The 23,453-nt window shown below is 43.7% G+C and overlaps 2 protein-coding genes across 5 annotated transcripts in view; one reads left to right on the top strand and one right to left on the bottom strand.

Annotated features, from left to right (window-relative positions):
* The window catches only part of LOC138633229 (myb-related protein A-like), an 11,629-nt gene extending 5,989 nt beyond the window's left edge, over window positions 1–5,640 (bottom strand). The window contains exons 1-2 of the mRNA XM_069719344.1: window positions 5,519–5,640; window positions 331–424 (exon numbers count right to left, since the gene is read on the bottom strand). Of these exons, the coding sequence (XP_069575445.1) occupies window positions 331–424; window positions 5,519–5,640 (216 nt within the window). The remainder of the gene's footprint in view (window positions 1–330; window positions 425–5,518) is intronic.
* Window positions 2,242–23,453, top strand: wdr33 (WD repeat domain 33). 4 transcript variants are annotated; one of them, XM_069719268.1, is made up of 21 exons: window positions 2,242–2,422; window positions 6,239–6,457; window positions 8,711–8,779; window positions 9,455–9,559; window positions 9,848–9,943; window positions 10,361–10,512; window positions 16,468–16,565; window positions 16,968–17,094; window positions 17,613–17,767; window positions 17,907–17,985; window positions 18,427–18,537; window positions 18,772–18,866; window positions 18,973–19,059; window positions 19,924–20,063; window positions 20,148–20,303; window positions 20,771–21,490; window positions 21,593–21,650; window positions 21,869–22,145; window positions 22,354–22,514; window positions 22,913–23,092; window positions 23,207–23,453. In XM_069719268.1, the coding sequence occupies exons 2-21, from the start codon at window positions 6,254–6,256 to the stop codon at window positions 23,353–23,355; spliced, it is 3,219 nt and encodes a 1,072-aa protein (XP_069575369.1). In that variant the 5' UTR covers window positions 2,242–2,422; window positions 6,239–6,253; the 3' UTR covers window positions 23,356–23,453. The 4 variants fall into 4 exon arrangements, with proteins under 4 accessions (XP_069575369.1, XP_069575366.1, XP_069575368.1 ...); XM_069719265.1 differs by having other exon boundaries at window positions 21,866–22,145; XM_069719267.1 differs by lacking the exon at window positions 2,242–2,422 and adding an exon at window positions 5,230–5,288 and having other exon boundaries at window positions 21,866–22,145.

Here is a 23,453-nt window from a genome sequence, read left to right as displayed (position 1 = left end):
AACAACACGGGGTTTTTAAACCAGCTGCGTGAAGGATTTATAAGAAAGAAGACGGGTTTGTTGGAGCTCGTGTAATGTAAACAACGCTTACTCAGCAAAATGTATTTTTTTTTTTTTTTTTTTTTTAAAGTCTGAAAAGCAACACAAATACACTAAGTGTCACTTTCTTTGCATTCATAACTGTTCATCTGTTTATCTTTAGGTTATAGATCGGTAAGATCTGCGTACATCCTTCCTCCACACCAACAGCCTGCTACTCCTCGCCGAGGACCTTTAATGTGAAAGAAACACAAGGAATACACACTTCGCGTCGAACGCTAACTTGGTTACCTCATCTCTCGTCCATCCCGGCTTCTGGGGAGTTTTTCTGGAGAATCGACCGTCCGGCCCTTTACGCCTCCCACAGCTGGAGCGACTCCTTGCACTGAGACGAGAAATTACATCACAAGCCGGAGCAGCCAATCAATATTAGGGAAGTGACATCACAGCCTGGGCAATCCCACACAAGGTGGGAAATATGAGGGAGATTACCAAAATAAGAGCGTGGCGTCTGGCGTCATACAGGAAATGCAATTCATGGTGATATATATATATATATATATATATATACACAGAGACAGGTGTGTGACAGGTGTGTATGTGTGTGTGTGACAGGTGTGTCTCACCTGGACCTGCGCCTCCTGCTGCTCATCTCTGCTGCTTAAATGACTGAAACACACACATTAACCCTTTAATAAATGATTTATATATATATATTTATTTATAGCATTTCTATAAGGTGGTTGAACACGTATTAAATAATGTAGCCGGCCTTTACCTTTTGTTGAGGAAGTATATTTCTTCTCTGTCTTCCTGTCTTTGTTCGATAAATCTCGCAGCTCCTCAGATTGAACTGTTTTGTATTGTTTTTTTTTTTTAAAATTCGTCACTCAAAAGTCAAGATTAAAATTTCACCTAAAATTGCAAACAATTCATAAAACTCCACCGCAGCCTTTCCCCACCATGTGAGCAGATCCCGACGAGAACGAAACATGAAAACAAACTGACACCAACCGCCGAAGTTCAAGAGTTTCAGTTAAAAAAAAAAAAAAAAAAATCTGCCGCAGCGACGGTTGAGCTAACTAGCATTAGCTACAGCTGAGGCAGGTGAAACTGGCTGAAACGTTAAAACCAGGAGACGCAGACGTCGAGACGTGACGTCACTCCAGCAAACAGCTGCACTCTCCGTTTTCCTACCCCCCACCGGTTATGTCAGCGGCGGCCCCCCCCCCCTTTTTTTTTCCGTGCCGTTAACGGCAGATTTCGGTGTACTTTACCTGCGGCGGTTGGCGGGCGGCTGCAAGGGGAGGAAAAAAACAAACAAACGGCTAGAGCGCGCTCATCAGCGGACACAGGCGCCCTCCGCTGATTGGACAGACGCCTCGATGACGTCACGGAGCGCTCTTCACGGCAGTTTATGATTGAAAAAAATAAAATTATTTTAGAGGAATAATATGCGATTTTTATGTATATATCTTCGTCTCCCATGATATTTTCGCATCAAGGGAATTTATGTATTTAAATCCATCTATATTTATTTATTTTTATTTTAGTTATTTACTCAATTTTGAATTTTTTTTTTCCTTTTTATACTGTCCTATTATTTCCATATTGCTTCCCTTTCTATACAAAATAATGAGTACTTGTCTGCACTTGTTTGTAAATTTACCTTTCTACTCCACTAGATTTGTCTGAAAGCTTTAGTTTCTGGTTACTTCTAAGATTCCAGTTATTTTTTTTTACCCTTTCTGTCTTGTGAAAACAAATTTGGGAATTTTGAATTTGAATATCTCATAAACTGAAATATGAAATGGTCCTTTGAGAGCTGATAAAATTGTCCTCCTTTTTAGACTGAATAAACTTTTAAATAAACGTTTTTTTTTTTTAATCAGCTGGAAAATGTTACACAGCTGAAAACAACCGTAAAAGAGAGACCCTTCACTCAAATTCTCTCAAACTCCCCTCTTCTTCCTCAGTTATGGCGTTGAATAATTAACTGATACGTTTTTGCAGAACATTAAAGTGTCAAAGTGAAGCTGACCTTTAACCGGTTAAATATAAAACATGACGAAAATAATATTTTAAAAGTTTCAGCATTTTCATTCGCTCTAAAAACTCAATGTCCCAGAGTCCTTTGCGCGACGACGCAGCGCAGTCCCGCCCGTTATGAAAATCTCCCGGCATGCTTTTCAGCAGCAGGGCCGAGAAGAAGCAGGATTGTCATGATGGAGTCCGCCGGTGGCTGAAGCGACCCACCTGCTGAATTAGTGTTGAATAAAGCGTTGAGACGTTCATGTTCCTTTGGAGAAAAAAAGCCGTACGGAATAATCTAGCCAGTTCATGACAGCTAGGTAGCTCTCTCTCTCTGCTGCGGAGATTGTCGGTGAGTTCCCTGAGCTGCAGCGCGTCGTTGTTGGAATTAGCGCTTCCAGCGGCGGGCCGCCATTTAGCCGCGGCTACCAAAACACAACAAAACAAAACACCCGATGACAACTGCGCGTTATGTGAGAAACGGTTCGCCGTCCCGTTTCGTTTAAAGTACACCGCCGACTCCGCGTGTGACCGAGGATGTCCGCGGGGAACAGCGGGCTGTTTACAAACGGAGCCTGTTAGCTGAGAGGGTAGCACACCAGCGCAGTTTAGCCGCGTTAGCAGCGGCGTCGGTGGCTTGAAGTAGGTCAACATTCAAACGCGCAGCTGCTCCGAAACTAACAGTCAAACGCAAACAGTGCGACTGCAGTCGGTGTTTTATTTAAATCGGTAGTTACGGCGTCTGTCTGGCAGTTTAATCTTCACAACAGATTAGCCCAGCTAACCGTGTTAGCTGCTGTAGTGGCTGTGAAACCTCGTGTAGTGGAGAGTTTGGTTGCCGTTGTCCTGTGTCTCCATGAGGACATCAGTCCACAGACACTTCGGACCATTATTAATCGTTAAATCCTCTAAAACACATTGTGAAACTGGTGTTCCCGGAAAAGGGACTATTTCACGCGTTATTTTTCCAGTGTACTTCCGGTTGAACCCTCGGTCACGGTTTTTCAATCATGTATTTGTTCATGATGGGTTTGGTTTTTGGGTTCTGTGATTTTTATTTTTTATGTGTCATTTCACCTGCATGGAGGACTGTGTCTATAAAGGACGAGAATATAATTTGTGGTCAAAGACGTGAAGCACCGGGCAGGATGTTAGGCCAGTATCAGAGCAGTTTGGTGTTACAGTGAATTTGGTTCGTTTGTTTCCTCATCAGGAACTCCCAACGGTGGTCCCCGGAGTTCAATGTTTTGTGTGTGTCTGAAGTGCCCCTTCACATGACATATGTGGATCCCGGAAAATATTTTTATTTAGACCGTAAGATTTTTCTTAACACAATATAAGTGTTGTTACAATTTAAAATGTTTCTTAAATCAGAGATTTGTACATGCGTGTGGATTAAAACACGGTCAAACTCAGTCCTGCAGGGTACTCCGACTTGACTTTGTCTGGAACATTTGTGCAAACTCTTGTTATTTGTCAAAAAAAAGGACATTTCTTGCTTCTTCTTTTTTTGTTGTGCATCTAGACCACATCAGACAAGGTCTCGATATAAAACCACCATTCTTAAACAGGCCAAACTGTTAGGACCCTGGTCAGTGTGGTTCTACATGGATATATATATATGTCACTCGCTGTCTATGTAATTGTAATGAAATGACTGGGGCCCGTTGGTTTGTCCATTCAAAGAGAATGCTGTCTCTTGATTGGACAAACTGGCTACAGCAGCATTTCTATAGTTTTAAACAGTAAACGGACCTACACAACTCCGCAAATCCGTAGCCAAAAAAGATGAGCTGTTTGAATATAATTTTTGGGGGAAATGGAAAAAGATTTTGCATGTAAGTTCCCCATGTTTCGTGTTACCAATATCAGAAATTGTTGCACAGTAAAGTGTTTAACGACACTGGTGTTGCTGTTGTTTTATATTGTAGCCCAAAAGCAGTGAAATGTCTCTTTTTAGCATTTTAAGAAACATATGAAAGGTTTCACCAACCAAAAACAGTGCTGTACAGAATCATTAGTATTAATGAAATGTCCCTTTTTTTTTTGCAAATAGAATAAATGTTTTACCAATTTGAAAGTGGGATCCAGGTAGAGTTAAGGCTTTATGTAAAATGTCTAATGGACTTTTAAAGCAAAAAAAGAGGTGGAAGTCAAGTTTCCCATAACTTTTTCTCAAGTGCAGAAAGCTAAAACTTCCATGTCGGTTTTTGTTATAGACCTGTGAATTATTCTGTTTAAGGCATACCAGCACAACAAAGGTCATTTTGCATTAAACATTGTGTTTATTATATATAGACAGCTGTAAATGTGATTGTTTTGTTTTTGTTTGTTTGTTTCATAAATGAAGATTAAAATCATTTGTGATTCATCAGTTCCAAAGACCCTAAAAGGAATGTAAACAAAAGGTTTTACTCGCTTTAATATAGTTAAAATTTGAAACTATAAAAAAAAAACTTCTTTTTTTTTTTTACGGTATGTGGTTGAGGTGGAGCTCAGTTTTTTGTACCCGACTTCAATTACTGATCATTTTCATTATGGACTAATCTGCTGATTATGTCCTCCATTAATTGATTGATTGTTTGTTTGTCAAACTTCAAAACAAAAAAATGGTGACAAACGCCATCTGAAAACAATGGATACACATTGATGACAGTTTTTTTTTTTTTTTTTTTTTTTTTTTTTAAATCAGTGATACGGTTGTACATGATACCTATCAGTTTTCATACAGCAGTGCACAGTTATCTCAGTATACTGTGTAAACAGGATCTTAAATTCGGCACCATGTTATGCCTAAGATGAATAGCATGTTTGATTTCTCTTTCTGGATAAAAACAAAAATCAGGACGTGTACAGATCTGAGATCAGAGCTCTATTTCAGCTCGAGGTATTCCCGTGTTGACCCGAGGAGGAAGATGTTTTGCGGTCTTGCTCGGTGAACCTGACGGTGAGGATGACGTCTGCTTGGTGTGTTATTGTGTCTGTAATGTGGGTGAAGGAGTGTCGCTGGAAATGCGATCCATGTTTACGATGTGAATCGCTGTGTTGCCGTGTGAACAGCTGATTCGGTGTGGCCGCTCCTCTCTCGGGTGTCCGTTGATAAATCGGGAACACAGTTTGTTTGCTTGGTAGTTTTGGTGAGTTTGTCCAGAGGACGGAGCTGAACGAGCCGATTTCTGACGCGTCTGATCGCTGAAGACCGATTCGGGTTCCCAAACGTGAGCCGAGTATTGATGAGTTTTGTTTGCTGAGCTGAAGGTTCAAAATATGAACGTGATGAGCTTCAGTCATTGAGCAGCTCGTGTCATCTCCTGTCGATCAGAAGGAGCTCTAACATGTTCAGTCTGCGGGAGTCCAGGAGTCTGTTTGTGTTATTCAGCAGTGATATCGAGAGTCCGGTGTTACTCAGGTCGGTCTCAGCCGTGATTTATTTATTTATTTTTTAAACCCGTCCGGTCCGATTCTCTTCTGTCTGTGACTGTGGATGAACTTCAGCTCTGTCAGATACTGTGTGATGGAGCCTGACAGGGAATCATGCGATCTGGGGGCGAGGATGTAACACGGCGACATGGCGGCGTGTCGGGCAGTTGTGTATGTCTGCTGGTTGAAACATGTCTGGATCTGACCATCATGCCCAACAAAGACCAAACAAACTTTTGGTTTCTTGGAAGACGGCGTTGATTTCGATTATTAATCAGCTTCCAATCCGAGGAACAGGCGAATAGTGTGATTTTAACAATATTCACTTTTAAAACGACAATTATTTTCTTTGTGGAATAACTGGTTTGGTAAACCAGATAAACTGAAACTCTGATGAGGCGTGAGGACAAAACATGTTCCAATTGTAACACTACTATAAAACCTGTTTATAAGTTTTAGATTCAGTCTCTTGCCACACATTGGTTTCATATTTTTGTCCTCCAGTTGCTTCTTTTGCGAACAGTCACTTCCTGCTGGTCACATCCAACATTTTTTACAGATCTTCCCGTTTAAATACTTTACAGTTAGCCTAGCTTAGCACAAATAGTAGAAGCAGGGGGAAACTGTTAGCGTGGCTCTATCGCGGACCCCTGTTTTAGTTGATTTTGTTTGTGAATTGTCTCAATGATTTTTATGTCTCGACAACCATCCAACCACCTGGTCTCTCCCCCTCCTCCTCCTCCTGCAGGTTTAGCTGGTCACCATGGCGACAGACATCGGCTCGCCGCAGCGGTTCTTCCACATGCCGCGCTTCCAGCACCAGGCGCCGCGGCAGGTGTTCTACAAGAGGCCGGACTTTGCCCAGCAGCAGGCCATGCAGCAGCTCACCTTCGACGGGAAGCGCATGAGGAAGGCCGTGAACCGCAAAACCATCGATTACAACCCCTCCGTCATCCGACACCTGGAGGTACGGCGCCTGTTCGAACTTTGTTTGAATTATTAAAAAAAAAAAAAGTATATATGCATCGACGTTATGGGCTCGTGTGACGTTCGAGTTGGTTCTTAGACACAGAAGCTTTCACAGTCTTCAAAGTAACTATTTAAGAACATTTAATGATGATGGCGGCTATATATACACATCCCCTTCCTCCTTTGTATGTAACACTAATTTCTATATCTTTATTGAAATGCTCCAAAAGTTGTTTTTTTACATTTTTTTTTAATTAAAAATACATGTTATTTCTACCCATCACTTAGATTTATTTAATTTTGGTTGCTTTATTTTCAAAAGTTACAAAGGAAGAAGCCCTGCTGGGACATGTAGTCTGTCCATTGATCTCCCTCGCTGTCATTTGTAATAACTTGCGTTGACATTGGGGAGAATTTTTTTCACATTAGTTCAACCTTTTAGCCAGAAGCTTTTCAGCAAATGGACGATAACGTTAGCAGAACAGGCCAAATGTGTGTGGAGAAGAGTCATTGTTAACAATTTGAAATCCATCTGATTGATATGATTTAAACCAGTTTAGTGCAGTTACTTTCATTCAAATGACACGTTCCAGTCTCTTGATATAATGTTGTGATAAATGATGTCAAATGCAGCACTGAGAATCCAACAGGACAAGTGTAGAAATCTGAAGGTTTTGTAATTTCCACTAGTGCTGTTTCTGTATTTGCAACAGCTTTTTCAAGACTTGTAGAAATGAATGAGTGGTTGGATAAGAGGTCTAAAGTTTGCTTCTACACCTGCACCAAGAGTAGGCTTTTTAATTAGAGGTTTAATTCCAGTAATCCTAACAGCCGGCGCTACATAAGGACAGATTGATCAGATCCAATATTGGAAGTGTTGCTTAAAGGGTAAAAACATCCAACATCAAACAACATTTAAATCAGTCAATATTTCTGAAGCTGCTGCAAGAAATTCTCCGAATATTCAATTTCCTCCCTTAAAAAACGTTTAACAATATGGAACTAGAGTTTTTCAAGATTGACGAAATAAATAATAGGGTATCAAAATCATTTTCTGTCAATCACGTAATTAATTTATTGACAAATTTTTGCAGCTAATATATTAAGTTGCATCAGTGTCACAGGAGGAGTTACTGTGAGAAATACACGAAAAAACACGTTCTTCTTACCGATCCGTCGGCGTGTTGTGAACGAGGACTCGACCAGATCGTATCGTTCGTGATGAAATTGTTGATACATGATATAAAGAAAAAAAAATTGATTCTGGCAAAACTCTGACTTGTTGATGACATCATACCGTTATGCAGCAGAATCAAAAAAAATTTTTTACGTATGATACGTGCATGAAGGCAGTTATTTCATACTGAGTCTGAATTTCACTTTGAGGTTCTGTTATTTAAAAACTTAAAAAAAAAAAAACGGAGATCAGTTTTACTTATTATTTGAAGGCAAACTGTTACGTTTATGCTGAACATACAAAATGATTACACTTATTTTGTGTTGCAATATGATGTCCTGGAAATTAATAGTAAAAAATGTTTTTTTAGAAATGGTTCAGAAAACATACCCTGAAATATTGTGATATTATTTCAGGGCCTTATTGCCCATCCTTGGTTTTCTTCATTGCTCTCCAGCTGTTAGTAAATTCTTGTTTTCCTGATTAACTAATTGATCTGTTATGACAATCGATTAAAGGTCATTTTCTTTTCATGCAAAAAATATTTTCTCCCTCCTATTAAATGAAAGTAAACCAAATATTTTGGACAAAACCAGGCTGTTAATTACGTCACCTGATCTCTGGGGAACTGAAGGGAATGTTTTACTGGTGTTTGATGGTTTCAACCTTTCAACGGTCAATCAAATGTTTATTATTATTATTATTATTATTATGATCAAGAATTTTGATAATGGGGTTAAAGTGTAAGGTTGGATCCCAGCAGGGTTTACCGTAGGATCCTCAATGCTGCACGTTGTGCTGAACTATTATAGTAGTAGTTAAATCTCCTGACAGATGAGCTTCATTCAGCCTCCAGTTTGATAGATAGATTTATAGATAGATGGACTTTATTGATCTCACAAGGGGAATTTTTTTCTGCTACACCAGCATGTAAAGATAAAGGGATAAGCAATTAAAAATGACAGAAATAAAAATCCAGGTAAAAATGAAAAAACTGGCAGTATATACAAATAAAATAGGATCAAATTAAACATCAACGGTGGTAAGTGTGACGGCAACTCTGTTTTCTTGCAGAACCGTTTGTGGCAGCGAGACCATCGAGACTTCAGAGCCGTCCAGCCAGACGCAGGATGTTACAATGATGTGAGTACACACACACACACACACACACACACACACACACACACACACACACACACACACACACACACACACACACTGCTTTACAGCTTTCAATCTCTGCCATGGTGTCTTCTCTGATTCCGCCAGCAGGAGGCGTCAGAGTCTCCGCTCATTAAATCCAACACAGCTCCTCATGTCTACATTAAAAAGTATTTAAATGAAACTCAGGGTTTCTGGAGATGTTTTTCCTCCCTTTTCATTACCTGCCTCAGGTGACCGTCAGGTGAACTGAAGCTCCTTCAGGACTTTTTTTTCCCATGAAATGTGTAAAACAAAAATCATAAATTTCTCTGTTTGTCTGCAAAATGATTCAGTATGTGACACCTGTACATCCTTCATCGGTTTGATAGATATTTCTTTGTTAATCAGACATCATGTACTCATCACATGTCAACGGTTTTACTTTCTTTACCTTTTTTTTTCCTTTTAATATATTGAATCTGACTTTTGATGTGTATATTTGTAGCCAGCTGTTTAAAATAAAAGTCACAGACAGTCATTGTTTCTGAGTCCGAACACACTGATAACGCTCCACCTGAGTTAGTCCCAATAAAAATAGAAGTGATTGAACCGGTCAGTGTTTGTGATCACAAAAACCATCAGACTGAATGAAACTTTTTTTTTTTGCGTCTGCAGCTCGTTCCTCCCATCGGCATGCCGAACAACCCGATGAACGCCGTCACCACAAAGTTCGTCCGAACCTCAACCAACAAAGTCAAATGTCCCGTGTTCGTCATCAGGGTGAGCTGCTGCTGCTGACGCGGCACTTACTGTTTACTTTGACACTTTAATTTATCCTGTCAACAAGCTCTCATCCGGGCTGACACACATCAACAGTCTGTTTTCAGGGTTTTGGGGCTCGTGTGTTGAATTATTTCAGCGTTTTAACGTGTAATTAATCCTGCGTCACTCAGTTTTGATGCTGATATCTGAGAACGGACCGATGTGTTGGATATCTTCACCTCTGCTCTTGGCTGTAGATGTTTGATGCGGGTGGAGGTTAAATGTGGTTTCTGTGTTTTTTTCCAGTGGACTCCCGAAGGTCGCCGTCTGGTGACCGGAGCCTCCAGCGGAGAGTTCACTCTGTGGAACGGACTCACCTTCAACTTCGAGACCATTTTACAGGTAAACGTCCAGAGAGGGACAGAGGGGGGAGGCGGGATGTAGTTCGAAGATTATTACATTACATTTCATTTAGCTGACGCTTTTATCCAAAGCGACTTACAATAAGATCCGAGAACAAGATACCAGAAAATATCATTTGAAATACTTCAAATCCCGTTTTGACCTTTTTTTTTTAACTGAAAGTGAATTTCTGATGTTACGTATTTATTCCTTTTTAAAAATGGGCCAACAGTTAAAAAAAAAAAAATCAAATCAAACTGATGTTTTAAAATGTGAAACTTGCAGGTTTTTATAGTCGGTGTGGTTCTCTGTGATTTCGCTGTCATGTCACCGTGGTTTCGTTGTACTGACCTCCTTCGTCCTGGTCTCGCCCTGTCTCCCTCCCCCCCCTTCCCTCCTCCTCCCCCCCCCCGGCAGGCCCACGACAGTCCGGTCCGGGCCATGACCTGGTCTCACAACGACATGTGGATGCTGACGGCGGACCACGGCGGCTACGTGAAGTACTGGCAGTCCAACATGAACAACGTCAAGATGTTCCAGGCTCACAAGGAGGCCATTAGAGAAGCCAGGTTTATACCCAATCTCCCACTTTCTGTAGTTAACCCCAGTCTGTTCTTACCGCAGCGCCACGCTGCGGCCACACGGGGGCGCTGCCCCCGCTCGCGCCACTTGTTGTGTTTGTTGTGGTACATTAATGACAGATGTACGCGTGTGCTGTTGCAACACTGCAGTGATCTGTTGTTGATATTCTACCTGCTGTGGCTGATTTCTATGTGTACACAAAACGGTTGATCTGTTGAATAAAGTCATCAATCATCTATTTCTAACTGGTTTGGGTAGGCCCAGTGCTGTGGGTGGAGAGGTGGGGTGGGGGTGGTGGGGGGCGGGATCAATAAAGGCCCAGGTTTTTTTTGATACTGAACCAATAAAGTTTTAGCAGGGATCAATAAAAATAAAGTGAATAAAGACAATCACTCTGCTGCTGGTCCGAACCCTCATCCAACAGGCAGCTTTAGACGCTTAAATAAAGGTTTGAATTCCACCACAGCCCCGGAAGCAAACATCCGTCTTTCTCCTCCTGTTAACTGTTAAAGAGGAACGTTTCCCATAATGCACCTGGACAGGGTCTTTCATTACAGCCTCCCATCCCCCCACGTCCTTTGAACTCCACACCTGTAGTTTTGTAACGCGGATTATAATTCAGACATTTGGAGAGAGGTGACGTCGTTATGACATCATCAGGGTGCAGATGACATCGTACCACAGCCTTGAGTAGCCGTGTTGAGTTTACTGGCCCTGTTAGTCCGGCTGAGCAGAACCGACTGGGACCGGTAAACTGAACGAGTCTTTACCTGAGCAGGAACACCTGATGTCATCAGTGCGACACACCTGAGTCCTCTGCTGTTCATGTTGTTCTGCATTACATTGTAAGGTGTTCCCATTATTCTGTCCACCCCATTTCCTCAGTGGTTTAGGTAAACCTACCTGAAATCTTCTCTTTATGTGACAAACTGTTTTGTTTTGTTTTGTTTTTCCAACGAAAAAACGACATTACCCATGAGCCTTAGTGACGTATCTTGTCCGGTAAAACTGCTACACTTTCGTGCAAAGGATTATTTGGAAGTCCATATTTGCCCAAATTAAAGTCAAATCACTTAATTGAACTTGCGTAGCACAAAGACCGAAGGGAGACGCTACTAGCCTAGCTTAGCATAAAGATTTAGGCAGGGAAACTGTAAGCCTAGCCTGGGACAAAGACAGGAAGCAGAAAATGTTAGCCTAACCTAGCACGCATACTGTGGGCAGAAAGATTGGAAGGGTGGGGGTTGTTAGCCTAGCTTAGCACAAAGGCCGGAGGCAAGTGAAACTGTTAGCCTAGCTTAACAGAAAGAGTGCAAGCAGGGAAACTAATAGTTTAGCAAGACTGGAAGGAGGAGGAAACTTTTAGCATAGCTTAGGACAAAGACTGGAAGCAGGTGAAAATGTTAGCCTAGCATGCATACTGGAAGCAATGGGAGACTGGAAATGTGTGTGTGTGTGGGGGGGGGGCAGTAAGCCTAGCTTAGCACAAACGCTGGAGGCAGGGTAATCCATTAGCTTAGTTTAGCAAGCACTGGAAGCAATGAGCAACTGTTAGCCTAGCTTAGCACAGACTAAAAGCAAGGGTGAAACGGTTAGCCTAGCTTATCACAAAGACAGCAGGGGGAAACTGTTAGCCTAGCTTAGCACAAAGACTGAAAGCAGGGAGGAAACTGTTAGCCTAGCTTAGCACAAAGACTGAAAGCAGGGGGAAACTGTTAGCCTAGCTTAGCACAAAGACTGAAAGCAGGGGGAAACTGTTAGCCTAGCTTAGCACGAAGACTCGAGGGAATCTGACCACATTTGCTGAAATGGGATCGTGTTCATCGCGTCCGTGAGAAGAATCTGTGAACGGTTGGAAGTTAAAACTTTGAGTTCACAAGGTGTGTGTGTGTGTGTGTGTGTGTGTGTGTGTGTGTGTGTGTGTTAGCTGGCATTTACAGAAATGGCAGAGGCTTATGGAAGTTAATTTTATTTGTTGGATGTTAAGCTAATATATTGTAATTTCAGTCATCATAGGATGTTCCACTGGCCTCATCTTGTGATGGTTCCTTTGTACTTCCTGCGTTGCGTTACTCGCCTGCTTGTTAGACGCTGTCCATGTTGCCCAGCAACGGCGTTCTCACGACCTAACCGTTTGAACGCCGAGCAAACAGTGGACAGAACTCCCCCGTGTCGTAACCACGAACTCAAAGAGGTCTATTTCGATGTACAACATCTGACTCACCATTTTCCACTTCCTGTTTTCATCGTCATTAATCTCTGATTTTTTTCAGACGAAACCTCCAGAAATCCTCGTAGAAACCAGAAAAACAAGACGGTTCAGAAACTGCTTGAGAATCTGGACGCTCTTCGGTTTAAGTTCGGTGTCGCTGCGGTCCGGCGACCGTTGTCTGTACATCTGTGAGTCGCTGCAAGCAGGAGCTGCTGTCGGACGGTTCGACGAAACGGAACCAGATTCGGGCTGAAAACACGTCTCGGTGTAACTCACTGACTCCTCGGCGATGGCCATGTTTTCTGTGAAAGTTTTAATTTATTCACGCAAGTTAAAACTTTTAACATTTAAACGTAACGTCGTCTAAAAGACTTCTAACTGATGTCGAAGGTCGTCTTCTGATCCGATCGGGACCCCGTTCGGATGTTTGGGGTCAGAAACGTCTGCTTATATGATTCGTGTTGTGTCGTGTTGCAGAAGAAGACGACGAGTTGGTTGTTGTGTTGTTGTGTTGTTGTGTTGTTCAGGTGGTTCTGTGGGTGGAGCTCTGGAGCTCAAACAGGAAGTCGGGAGGTTTAAACAAATCTGGCTGGACTTCATCACGATGTTTAAAGGCTCAGTTCACCCAGTCACGCGGCGTCTCCCCGCCTCTTTGTCAGAACTCGCCTGGTCGGGATAGTTTTAGTTTTACCTGTGCGGCGTTGAGCCTACAAACTCGACAACGGATTCATCCTCCAGTTATTTTCTTAAATGATCGATTTACGTAATAATAAGACCGGAAAACGGTGAAACGGACGTGTTTCCTGTGACGTCAGACCAACAGTAACTTGCACTGGAAACAAATGATCCGTGACCAGAAAGAGGAGTCGGCAAGAAGCCGAGTGTTTCTTGATCTGCAGGTTGTTTAGTGATGAAAACACCTGATGACTCCCATCAGTCAGTGCTCAGACTGAATGAAACCAGTTTGATCATTTAAAAAAATTTTTTTTTTATTGTGATTAATTCAACCGCAGTTTGTCTGAAAACAGAAAAAAAAAAAGCGAACATGGACCACCCAAACTTTTTTACAAACTTTTACACGAGAAAACAAACAGTAAAAAAAAAAAAAAAAAGTTCCTAGAATTTAAGGAGTAAAAGTACAGAGGAGCAGAAAATACTCGAGTACACGTTGTAGTTGAGTAAATGGATAGTTACTTCGCCTTGTCGCTGTTTTGTCGGGTCCAAATACCACGTGCACCCCCCCCACCACTGATGCAGCTGGAGGGGGCTGATGTCGGGACTCTTGACACGCCCAGTCAGGAAGAGACCCGACGCAAAAACATCTGTTTGGCTGCGGCGTCGTCATGGAGACGCTCTGTGGTTTCATAGAGGGAAAAACCGGAGCTGTAAATCGGTCCGAGCTGCGACCCTTCAGCTCTCATAGTTTTTAATAGACCCACTGTGTGCAGCGGCTGTTGGTTGCAACACATTAGAGCAGAGTGATGACCTTTATTCCAACAATGTTCACTCATAATTTAACCGTCCCGTCTGAGTCGGAGCTGTTTATAAAGAACAACAAATAATCCGTGATTCACGCCGTCGGTAGCGGATGGGCGGTGATTGTTCTGTGCTGGTACGAGTGTCCTGGTTTTCCTCACGTGTTTGATGGTTCCTGTCCTGAACCTGGGACTCTGGTCCGGTCCAGACTGGGTCGGTAGCAGCTGCAGGATGTAGTTACAGTGAGGATCCAGCAGATGGAGCCGTTTGGGAAGAGAAAAAAAAAAAAAAGCAGACGCTCCTTGGCTTCCTCTTCATTCAGTTTAATGAGCTGCAAAAGGGTTCAGAGTTCATTGACACCAGGACGTCTGATGGAAAACAAAAAGTTACAAAGGTTTAGTGTCTGAGCTGTTGTATCGGTCAAAGATCCGTCCATCAGTCAGCTGACTGAAATCTGTGCGCTTTAACAGCAAACGTATTTGACTTTAGGAATGACATCATTTTCTGTTGACTGAAGACAAATCTTCTGCTGCTCCTTTTAAAAAGGATCTTTTCATCAGTGAATCCATACAAATGTTTTCTGTGTTTTATCCTTAAATCAGCTGATCAGGAGATATCGGTCCATCCAGCTGCACATCTGATCACTGCAGTTTCTTCTGTCTGATGGCACCGTTTTTGCGTGTACTAGTTACCCTTTTAACATATCATGAATAATGTAACATTTCAGTTACTTAATCAAAGTAATGTAACTTATTGCTTTTTGATAACTTTCCACACAAATGTTTTAAAACTGGGCAATAAAGCTTCAAAGTCCTTAAAACTCCATTTCAAACCTCAAAACAGAACTCAACACTGGTTACAGTCAATTATTAAAAGTACTTTCATTTAACTTGGATTAAGAAATGTTTTATTTCAAAGCAGAACCACTAAAAACAAATCACAAGTATGAAGATCACAGTTGACTGCAGTGAAGAAGAAAAAAAAAAAGAAAGTTCCCAGAACCTCAAACAAAGTCGACATTCAGTTGGACTCCGTGCTGAGTGACGGGAAAACTGTCAACAAGGCTTTTTATTTATTTATTTATTTATTTTTATTTTTTACTCTGGCTCCTGAAAGACACTCTTTAAGTATCTCTTCGTCTTATGGCTGACCGTTGCTCAGAGCAATGCACATTTAATTTGATTGGCAGACGAGAGGCGGCGCAAAATTCAAACAAAAGAACCGATCAGAAACACGCTGGAGCTTCATGTCGGCAGAAGTGATTCCTGCACAGCGAAAATATGCGAACGACAGAAGTGATGCTCTTATTTTACACACAAGCTTTTTTTACTGAGAAGAATATATTCAGATTTAACTGCTTTTTAAACGGCAACATTTTGAATATTCGTTGTAATTTAATTATTTATTTTTCTCAGTAACTGATTATAAAATAAATATAACTAATTTAATTACATGCTGCTGGTTTCCATCAGTTGATGGGGAAACTGGTAAATAAATTAGATTTAATGTTGTTTAAAAAGTCAAAAAGACCTGCAGAAACTGGTTGAAACTTTATTGATCTCCAGAGAAAAATCTCTCGATTGCTGAGAAGAGCCGTAAATCAAAAGTAATTTAAATCAAAAAAGTAAAGAGTGATGAGAAAAACAAACAAAATGTATAAAACTGTCCTGTTCAGACTGAGTTTAACAGGATAACAGAAATAAATGGGAAGTGCGAGTTCACGTTTCTCATTCTTTTACGTCTTATTGTGAAAGTCTCAGTTTAACACGTGCTGTATTAATACTACTTCCTGTCGGCGTTGGTGGACTCCTTCAGCTGAAGGGTTTTTAATCAAACCTTTCTTCTGAGCGGCTGATGATCCTGTGAAACTTAAAACAATTTTTTTTTTTAAAGGCTTTAGTCCTGCGTCACAGTTAAAGACTCCCAACGGGAAAAGGAAGCCGTGGATTGTTTTTATTTAAATCAGTATTTTGCATATTTGTCTTGAAAGCAGCTTCAGTTTTTCCTCAGAACCTCTTGGTTACTGGGTTTCAACTCCCTGCCACGTTGTTCAGCATCTGGGAGAACTTTCAGCCCCCTAATGTGATTCTGACCGACTCAATGATGCTGAGATCAGGACCAGAACATTAAGACCATCAGGATGCTGGTTTTGGACCGGTTCAGATCACGACTCCTGGTTCTTCTGATTCTTTTGCTGACGTCTGGACAGCCATGGATGGAAACTAAAAACCTTCTCCTTCTTCTTTTTCTCCAGTTTTTCTCCGACAGATAATAAATTCGCCACCTGCTCCGACGACGGCACCGTCCGGATCTGGGACTTCCTGCGCTGCCACGAGGAGAGGATCCTCCGAGGTACGAACGCCCGCCGCTCCTCATCGTTTCACCGAAGCGCTGATTCACACGAAAAAAAACAACCTGTCGGCTGTTTCAACACTCTGCAGCTCAACAGATCCTTTGAAATCACTTTCTGTTCAATATTGATAAATAACTCAAATAAATACTTTAGCCACATTTCACTGCTAATACTTGTGCTTCATGCGGGACTTTTCCTTGTAATGCAGTATTTTTACTTTCCCTGTATTTGTACTTTTACTTCAGTAATTTAAATACTTCTTCCACCACTGGTTGTTTATGAAATTTAAAAAAAAAAAGTGTCGTTTTCCCGGATGAACAGCTGAATGATTTACATGTAGTTATTTTCCTGCTATATTCAGTCTGATATTGATGTGTGTGTGTGTGTGTGTGTGTGTCCAGGTCACGGCGCTGATGTGAAGTGTGTCGACTGGCATCCCACCAAAGGCCTGGTGGTGTCCGGCAGCAAAGACAGCCAGCAGCCAATCAAGTTCTGGGACCCGAAGACGGGACAGAGTCTGGCGACACTGTGAGTTCCCTCTCTGTCACAAACTGCGTGTTTTTTTTAGTTTTTTTTTTTTAAAGATCCACATCTTTGAGAAGGCTGCAGGTATCGGGACTGAACCACATCTGATTGGTCCGGTAGCTCCACCAGGTCACAGGTTACAACAGTTTGACTCTCCACAAACCTTTTTCATATTGAAAAATGGAAGAAAGCTCCAGAAGATCATCACGAAACAGATGTTTTGTACTGAAAAGATCAACACAGTAATGTTATAGTTTATATTTAGACCAAAGACCGACTATAGAAAGCTCAAAGAAAACAGCGGTCAGTGTGAAGAAGCCCTGACCTTTAACCTGACAGACCAAAATCAGGGCAGAATCCCAGCTGCTCTGGTTCTTCACAGCCACCCGTTCGTCTTAGTGAAAGCGGTGTGGACCCGGTTTCTGCTGACTCATCAGACAGTGAATGTAACCTTTGACCTTTCGGCGACCCGTTCTGCCGTCCCCATTGGCTGAAAACGCGGCTTCCTCGTGTCTCCTCAGTCACGCCCACAAGAACACCGTGATGGAGGTGAAGTGGAACCTGAACGGTAACTGGCTGCTGACGGCGTCGCGCGACCACCTGTGCAAACTGTTCGACATCAGGAACCTGAAGGAGGAGCTGCAGGTGTTCAGGGGGCACAAGAAGGAGGCGACGGGTGAGTCTGAACGACGCAAACAGCGTTCGGCTGAAAACTCGTCTGAAATCCCGACAGAATAAATACCAGGCAGACGTTCCAGATGTGCGGCCCGAGCTGCCGCTGTGTTTCTGACTTGTGTTCTGCTTTATGTCGTCAGCCGTGGCCTGGCATCCCGTCCACGAAGGCCTGTTCGCCAGCGGAGGCTCCGACGGTTCTCTGCTCTTCTGGCACACCGGGTGAGAAAAATGCAGCTGTCGGCATGTTTCACTCCGCAGGCTGCTGTCTTTTTACTGTTTGTTTGGACTTCACTGAAGCTTTTGGGGAATTTTGTGCAGAAAATGTTGATTTTTGCTGCAACTTCTCTCTGAAATTTGTGATGCAATTTGTGGAGTTTTTAAGGGATTTTCTTTGCAGTAAAATTGCAAGAATTCAAAAATTGCAAATCAAGGAAATATATTGATTTTATTTCTTTTACTTTGTGCTATAATATTCTCAGCAGAGATTATGTTAAGGAACTTTAATGTGAAGAAGTTATAGGGATTTTTGCAAAATTGCAAGCTCCCACAATTATGTGGACATTGGTTGAATTTGTTGTGATATTCTGGTGTGACGGATGAACTGGTTCACGTGTTTACTGTTGTTGTTGTTGTTGTTGTTTGTGTTTGTGTTTGTGTCAGGGTGGAGAAGGAGGTTGGAGGGATGGAGATGGCTCATGAGGGGATGATCTGGAGTCTGGCCTGGCACCCGCTGGGTCACATCCTCTGCTCCGGCTCCAACGACCACACCAGGTACACCCGCAACATGTACACAACACATACAACATGTGAACAGCTCATACGGTATACTGTAAATAAAATGAGTCGGAGTGCTTGAAGCAGCGTGTAACTCTGAACAGTGAGACATCTCGAACGTCCCCCGACCCACTGAAACACTTGAATGAGATGATAAAATGTGTCCGATCAGCTTTTTTTTTTGTTCTAACTCTGCATCTGTTTTTTTTCTTCTTTTTTTTTATCCTTCAGTAAATTCTGGACGAGGAATCGGCCGGGCGATAAGATGAGAGACCGTTACAACCTGAACCTGCTGCCGGGGATGTCAGAGGACGGCATGGAGTACGGTAAGCCACGGAGGACAAAAAAAAGATACACAAAAAAACAAACAACTCAAGACGTTTGTGACTTTTTTTTATTCACAGCTGATCGCCCTGCGCTCGTTTGTTTCAGATGACATGGAGCCGAACAGCATGGCCGCCATCCCGGGGATGGGCATCCCCGAGCAGCTGAAGGCAGCCATGGAGCAGGAGCAGAGCAGTAAGTGTCATCCGGATAAAACCCTGGAAAATCCAACCGGGAACGTCTGCAGGGTTTTTATTGGAATTTTTTATAATTTGCATTATATATCATCATCATCATCATCATCGTTCTAAATAACTTTCTGTAACTCATGGTTACCAAGTCTTCCTGTTAGGAAAAGCGTCCCATATTTTAACAATAACGTGGTAATTTTATGATGATAAAATTTCAAATTCTCATTGGTAATTTTTTGTAATGTTGTAAAAGTCCCTCAAAATTTTCTAAATTAAACCTGCGTCTTAAAAAAAAAAAAAACATCTTTCTTCATCCAAGTTATATTTAGTCTCAAGAAAAAAAAAATCCCTTAATGCCTTTAAATGGTTCAGATGTAACTTGACACCTTTGTGGTGGTCTATGAATATGTAAACAGTCCCCGCCTCTATCTCCACCCATACGGAAAGCCCCGCCTCTGATGTGACAGGATTGGTTCGTCATGTTTGTGATGTAGGAAACCCTGTCTGTCTGAATCTGTGTTTTCGAGACTGTCACTGTTTTTACTTGAATCACGAAAGTATTGATTTTTTTCAGAGTTTATTTTTACTTTTGTAAGAATGTGTCTGTTTGTATAGCAGCAAAATGAGAAGTATGAATCAATGTAAAAAGAAATGTGGCTAAACCTACGGAGAAAGATGTAAAACTGTTGGTAAAGGTGTATTTACTCTACTTTTAAGTGGTAGTTAATAATGAACGCCGTATTTCAGTGTCTGTTTTTATGCTGATGGCACAATTGCTTCACTATTAACGTCAACTGAAACCTTCCTGCATCGTTTGTTTGATCGTCGCTGTTTCTCAGTTTAACTCATGTGCATCTCTTGTCTCCAGGTAAAGAGGAGGATCCTGAGGTGGAGATGTCCATCCCCGGTCTGGACTGGGGCATGGACGAGGTCATGGGTAAAGACGCCAAGAAGGTCCCGCAGAAGAAAGTACCGTACGCCAAACCGATCCCGGCGCAGTTCCAGCAGGTAAAACGCTCGACAGCTGGCGAGACTTGGATTCTTTCAGTTTTTCCCGTTGCTGAACGTGTGACGAACCGAATGTCTCTGCAGGCCTGGGCGGAGAATAAAGTACCCATGATGCCTCCTTCCGGAGATCTGTCCAAAGACCGAAAAGTGGAGCAGAAGACGGATCTGAAGAAGAAGACCCAGGCGGAGATCGAGCAGGAGATGGCGTCTCTGCAGTACACCAACCCGCTGCTGCTGGAGGTGGGCCGATCGTCCTCCCGCCGCTCGGACACGTCCGAACACAATCACACAATCACGCATCCCAGAGTCAGGGTTTATGAAGGATTTATGTTTTGTTACTCAGAATTCTGGGTTGATTGTCATATTTTACTTTGTTTAGTATTTGAGAAATATTTCTTTCAGTATGAACACATTCATAAATATTCAGAACTGCACAATTATCCCATGTTCATTAGGTCATTTTGGAAGTTTTAATTTCAACTTCACAAAACCAGTTAGAACCAGCTAATTCAGTTGGAACTTCCAGTTGGAACTAGTTAAACCAGTTAATTCTATTAGAACTAGTTAGAACTATTTAAACCAGTTAGAAACAGTTTAGACCAGTTAGAACTAGTTCAACTTTGATAAAACCATTTAGAACCAGTTAGAATGTGAAACTGGTTTCAGGCCGGCAACTGAACCTTGTTGTGTTTTGTTTCTCGCTGCAGCAGATGAAGATTGACCGGATGAACCAGATGAACACTGACGGGAACATGGGCCCTCCACAGGGACAGGGCTCTATGCCCCCCTTCCCCGGCCCTGGAGGCCCCGGGGGCCCCATGCCTCCTGGCCAGCAGGGCTTTCCTCCAAACATGCCTCCTCAACAGATGTCCAACAACATGGGGCCCCCAATGGGCCCCGGCGGTATGCAGCCTCCTTTCATGCCCCCTGGACAGATGGGGCCACCCTCCGGACCCCAGTCTCACCAGGGGCCCCCGCAGGGCATGATGGGACCGCCAGACATGCAGGGGCCCCAAGGTATGCAGAGACATTCAGGCCCTCCACGAAACATGGGCCCCCAAGGGCCTCACGGTATGGGACCCAGAGGGATGCAGGGGCCCCCTGGTGGGATGATGGGTCCCCCTCCCCGAGGAATGGGTCCAAGGGATCCTCAGGGGCCCCCACCTCAGGGGGGCATGATGCCTCCTCAAGGGAACATGATGGGCCCCCAGGGTCCTATGCAGGGTGGAATGATGGGGCCCCCTCCCAGGACACATGGCAACAACTATGGGATGCAGGGGCCCCCAGGGGGGATGCACGGACCTCCAGGAAATATGCAGGGTCCTCCAGGTAACATGCAAGGACCCCATGGAAATATGCAGGGTCCCCCAGGTAACATGCAAGGACCACACGGGAACATGCAGGGGCCTCCGTACATGCAGCACCAGGTGAGTTCCTGTAAATGTTTGACTGGTCCAGGATCATGTTCTGCAGTGGACCAATTTAAAGGTTCTGCATGAAGCAGACTAACTGTGACTTTGTCTCTGCAGGGTCAGAACTCGGGGCCCATGATGCACGGGATGGGGCAGCAGGGGCCGAACAGCAAAGGTAACAAATGTATAAACGAGTAGCTGGTTCATGTGAGGGCCCTCAGGGTTCTGTTTCAGACCCGTTTTATTTTCCCTGCATGCGCTTTAACTGGTTTAACGTCCTCTCGTGTCCCTTTCGGGGCCCTGTGAGTCTTTTTAGAAAGTCTTTGATCTCATTGCCAGATCCTCAGGTCGGATTTGTCCTAATAACCACTGTTGGCTCTTCTTGTCAAGCAGACCCTCGGGGGCCACCGCCCAACCACCATATGGGCCCTCCTGACCGACAGGGTCCTGGAGGACCAGACCAGAGCTCAGGGTCTTACTGGGGGGACAACAAGTCGGGTCGGCGAGGACAGCAGGACTTTGATGGAGGCCAGGACTTCCATGGCAGAGAGGAAGGCTGGAGACCAGGACCAGGATACAGAGGGGGAGGGCACCGAGGAGGAGGAGGAGGGAACTGGGGCCCCGAAGAGAGGTTCAGCGGGGGAGACTTCAGAGGACGGAGAGAAGACAGGTGAGACGCTCTGAACCTGAATGTGAAAACTGTTGAAGTAACACGTAGACGTCGAAGTCTTCGGAGACGCCACGTTCTGTTCCGCATTCAACACGAGTCGTTCTTTACTGCAGACGAATCCGAAACTAAAAACTTAAACCGAGCGCGAAACTGAGTCTTAGACTGGACTCCAAACGGAATTTAAAAGGTGAACTGGACTCTGTTTCAGGTTTAGAGGAGGCGGTCCCGGCCGGGCCGGAAGTCGAGGGTACTCCGACGACTACGGCGGCCAGGAGGAGAGCTTCGACGGGTCCGAGGAAATGGGCCGAAGCTGGGAGACGGGAGCCCGAGGGAGGCAGCCCCGAGGAGGAGGTCCACCCAGAGGAGGAGGTGAGCGGTTCCGAGCAAACGTCCTGCGACTCATTTATACAAACCTCAGCAGATAAAATGATCAAGAAATGTGGGAGGAAAAACAACAACAACAAAAAAACTGAATCAAAGATGTTTCAATGTCAAGATGTCTGATGTGGTTAATTTTTTCAGACGTCCCTCCTCAGAAAACAGATCCTGGACTCTTCCAGGTTTTCCAGGAACATGAAACAAAACAAAACAAAAACTCTTTGAAATCTGATTCTTCAAAATTGTGACTTCCCGAACCCACAACCAAGACAGCATTTCCCATCAGCCCTTGTTCCTCCTATGCTCTGTGCGGGTGTCCGTTCTTTTACTTCACTCACTACCTCAGACTCTTATTGTGGCGGTGTCTCTCCTTCTTCCTTGTCCTGCAGGCCACGACGGTTACCGGGACGGGCAGCAGATGCATGACGGGTTGTCCCCGGCCGGTCGGGAGCGTCCCTCGTCCATGCAGGGGATGGACATGGCGTCTCTGCCTCCTCGCAAGCGTCCGTGGCAGGACGGCCCGGGAACAGGAGACCCCCGAGAGCGCGAGTCGCCCGGAGCTGAAGGAGGTGAGAACACACACACCAACAAAAAAATGTCACTTGTGTTTCCTTTCAATTATTTCTTACTTTCATTGATTTTAAAAATTGTTTTTAAATTACTGCTCTAATGGTTCTGTGCAGGTCGCCCCCCTCCGGACGGCGGTTACGGTCCATCTGGTCGAGGTGGACGGGGCGGCTGGGGTCCTGGAGGACCTGGGCCAGGACCGGGGCCCAGGAGAGGAGGACCACCACCCAGAGGAGCTCCTAGGGGGGGCGTCCGGGGCCGGTAGTCCAAAAGGACAAAAACAAAACAAAAAAAAACCAACCTCCCATCATGCTCCTCTCCTCTGGTCGTATCCTTGCTGGTTCCTCCACAGACCCGAGACCA

The sequence above is a fragment of the Brachyistius frenatus genome, unplaced genomic scaffold (genome assembly GCF_029030835.1).
Source record: "Brachyistius frenatus isolate BFR_SWC_R1_liver_20210118 unplaced genomic scaffold, ASM2903083v1 Contig_211, whole genome shotgun sequence".
Taxonomy (NCBI): domain Eukaryota; kingdom Metazoa; phylum Chordata; class Actinopteri; family Embiotocidae; genus Brachyistius; species Brachyistius frenatus.
This window is presented reverse-complemented; position numbering and strand designations above follow the sequence as displayed.